The 3,342-nt window shown below is 34.4% G+C and overlaps 1 protein-coding gene across 1 annotated transcript in view; it reads right to left on the reverse strand.

The window, feature by feature from the left end:
* Positions 1–1,100, reverse strand: part of LOC108968108 (proline-rich protein 4) — a 5,471-nt gene extending 4,371 nt beyond the window's left edge. The window contains exons 1-2 of the mRNA XM_018931891.1: positions 957–1,100; positions 704–785 (exon numbers count right to left, since the gene is read on the reverse strand). Of these exons, the coding sequence (XP_018787436.1) occupies positions 704–715 (12 nt within the window). The 5' untranslated portion in view covers positions 716–785; positions 957–1,100. The remainder of the gene's footprint in view (positions 1–703; positions 786–956) is intronic.
* Positions 1,101–3,342: the final 2,242 nt, after the last annotated feature.

A 3,342-nucleotide genomic window follows, 5' to 3' on the forward strand; every position in this document is an offset into this window, starting at 1 on the left:
AAAATATTAGAATTTTTTTTACAGAAAATATTTGCAAAACTTTCAAATAAACTTTAGTTCAAATAAAAGAAGTATTTTTTTCTTGGGAAGGTCACAATTTTTCTTTAAAGAAAATGTTTTCAAAGTAGTCAAAAAAATATAAATTCAAAAAAAATTTAATTCAGTTAGCTAAATATACTATAAGCTATTATAAAAAAAATTTTGTTTGATAATTTCAGAACCTTTCCTTAAAAAAATTTTTTTTAAGTTTTAAAAAAGTTGTATTTCTAGAAATAAATAATTAAATAACTTTAAAAGATAAAACAATACTTGAGTAAATCAGAAATTTTTCAAAATATCTAACTATTTTATAATTGCAAAAAATAATATTTTCTTGCGGAATTTCCACTTTTTTCTTGAACACATATATTTTCAAAGTAGTAGTAAAAAAGCTTGAAGATTATTAAGATATTAACAATTAATTTGTTTGAAAATTTCAGAACCTTTTTCTAAAGAAAATGTTTACAAAGTTTTATAAATGGGAAAAAAATTTAATCAACTTTAAAAAATAATTTTCTTTAGGAAATGAGATTTATTGTTTTTTCTTTGCCCAAAATGAATTTCAAACAATTTTTAAGCGTTTTTAATTAAAAGTTACTTATTTTTTTTAAATCAAGTTATTAAAGTGGGGCTTTTTTTTTTGAAAACTAGCACGCATACTTACAAATAATTTCATTTTCAGCGTTCCTTTTCAGTCAACAGCAGAATTAATCACAAAATACCGCCAAAGCACAGCTACGATGACACTGCAAATATTAAACAGAATTTGTGATTACTCAATGCGCCTTCATTGGGTTTCAATAATATTTTTGAAAAACGCGTTCAATACATTTCAGTTACTAAACACAATATTTTCCATAAGTTTTTAAAGCTTTACTTTGATAGTTATTGTTGGTAGCACACTGAAACACACTTACATTCACAGCACTTGCACTAGATCACTTGAAAACCCAATGCAAAATAATACAAACAAATTCGAATTTGAATTAAATTATATACAACTAAAGCAGAATTATTTGTAGAATCGCAACGATTCCAAAGTTTTGACTGGATGCTGCTGTTKGCCAGCTGCTGGCTTATATACCGCGGCACATATTTTCAAAATAAAAATGCCAACTCGCAAAACTTAGTGGTGAGCCGCCAAAAGAGCCAAAGCCATGGAAATGTTACGCAGTGCCGCACAGCAGCGCTGCCGACGTCAACGCGCCGCTTAGAAATCGAAATTCAAAGCTAGCAATGCCGAGCGCTGGTGGAGCGCTTGTGYCGTTGCGTGCTACGTGAGCGAGTGTGCGCGCGCTCAGCGAGCTTTCGCGATTACAAAATCGCTGCGCGCAGCAGCAGTCAGAACGGCGGTGTGTATGCATGTTTTGTGGAGCAGAAAACGGCCTCTAACGAAAGTGAGAGTGCCTTGAGTTACAGCTGCGCGTTTTGGTTGCTCGCTTCAGTGCTCGGCGCGTTCGTTGCTGCAGTCTTTTGATTTGCTGCTCTCAGCACGGCGGTGCTTGCTGAGTGAGCGACGAGCTTTTCGAGTTTGTTTGTGGTGGTACAACTGCCGGTTGCGGTGTTGTGGTAGTATTAGTGCGGAGTAATGGTGTTGGTGTGGGTTTTGCCGGGTAAATCTGCTTCAATGGAATTTTGCACTGAAATATTAGTGTTTTGTAAAGAGATATCTTAATCGCAAATATATATTTTCTCTTSAAAATTAATTAATTTAGATAAGTAAATATATTTTATGCATTTAATTTCAAAGAAATAATATCGCTTTGCATTTCACTGACATTTGAAAAGCCTATGTGCTCACCAACACATCGGAAAATTTAAGAAAATTGCTTCGGTATGCGTGCCTTGCAGCCGCTAGCAGTGTCTCCTCGGTTAATTCACGCATATAATCTCATAATCTGCTACTCACACCATTAAAATTGAATTTGTGGCTGTGTGAGGTTTTTAAATTTTATGAAATTGTTTTGGTTGGCAACTGTTTGTGCAAAATTTCCGCAATATTTCTAGGTAATTCATAATTATAACATTGTTATGCATCTAACGGCTTTTGGGTTAATTATGACTGTAAGTGGGAAAGAAGGAAGAACTTTCGCCTATAATTTTCAATGCACCTGCAGCTATTACAAACAGTTACAGAAATGTTTATCTTTGCAGTTTCTTCATCCATCAAATTTCTTTTAAAAATTTTTGGACTCTGATCTGTAGTCGGACCTCGAAAAAAGGCGTCAGGCTGTGGTTATATTTTGCTAGAATTATCTGCAATAGAAACCCATCTTATTATGATAAGGCACGACCATTTATTAAGAAATACTATTAGATGTGCAAAAGTATTCACAGCAGAAAGTCGGACCTAAAACCATGTGGAGGTTTGTGGCCGTCACCGGTTAATTGGTCTGCATTCGATAAACTATATACAACCAGAAAATGAAATAGTATTCACAGAGCAGCCTGTGCATTGGTTACCGAGGTGTTTGAGTCATGTCCGAATGATGTACTAAGTATGTGCCAAACCAACTGTCCATGGACATTTTCATACAGAAAGTGAAAGACAGACTTAATAATGTTTAGGGTGAACTTCAGTAGTGATACCAGTGAGAATACGCTCTAGACGTGATTGGATAAGATGTTTAGTAGGGAAAGAATATACCAGAAAAATCTTTACCGACGGGACCAAAATGGAGTGCGGTGTAGGCACAGACATATACTCTAGTACTTCGCTATCCATTTTTGCATATACTAACTTAGAAACCACCTTTTTGAGAAAAACGCTCAAAACACTAAAGTTTTGGGAGCTGTTTGTATCCCCAAAGGGAGGAATTATTTTGAACAATTATTGGGAGTTTTCTCACTTATTATTGAGAGCTCTCTCCCTTTTGCAGCGCATTTCTACATTTATATTTTCCCTACTCCTCTAYATATATGAAATATTTATACTTAAATAAAAAACAACTAAATTTCGCTTCTAAATATTCATTTTATTTTTATTMCTTATCACAACTATTAACATTAATTATTGCGAAACGTGTCGGAACCCATTCTCGGTTAGTGTCGCCACCGAAGCAGCTTTCGTTCATTTGCACGTCAATTAATGTCAACCGATTTTGATTGCATATGCAATTTATTTATTTTATTTCCCGAAACTGGTTCTTCGACCTTTTATGAGTTCGTAAACATCCGCGACGTGCGAAAATGCTGCTTCCCCTAAAATTTGTTTTGAATAATCTACTTTTTTTGCACTTATGAAGTGGTCCGGTTAATTTGGTTCCGTAACAGGTACAATTTGTCTGCCCACAAAGGTGAGTT

Source organism: Bactrocera latifrons, unplaced genomic scaffold, assembly GCF_001853355.1.
Source record: "Bactrocera latifrons isolate USDA-ARS-PBARC rearing strain unplaced genomic scaffold, ASM185335v1 scaffold_203, whole genome shotgun sequence".
Classification (NCBI taxonomy): Eukaryota; Metazoa; Arthropoda; class Insecta; order Diptera; family Tephritidae; genus Bactrocera; species Bactrocera latifrons.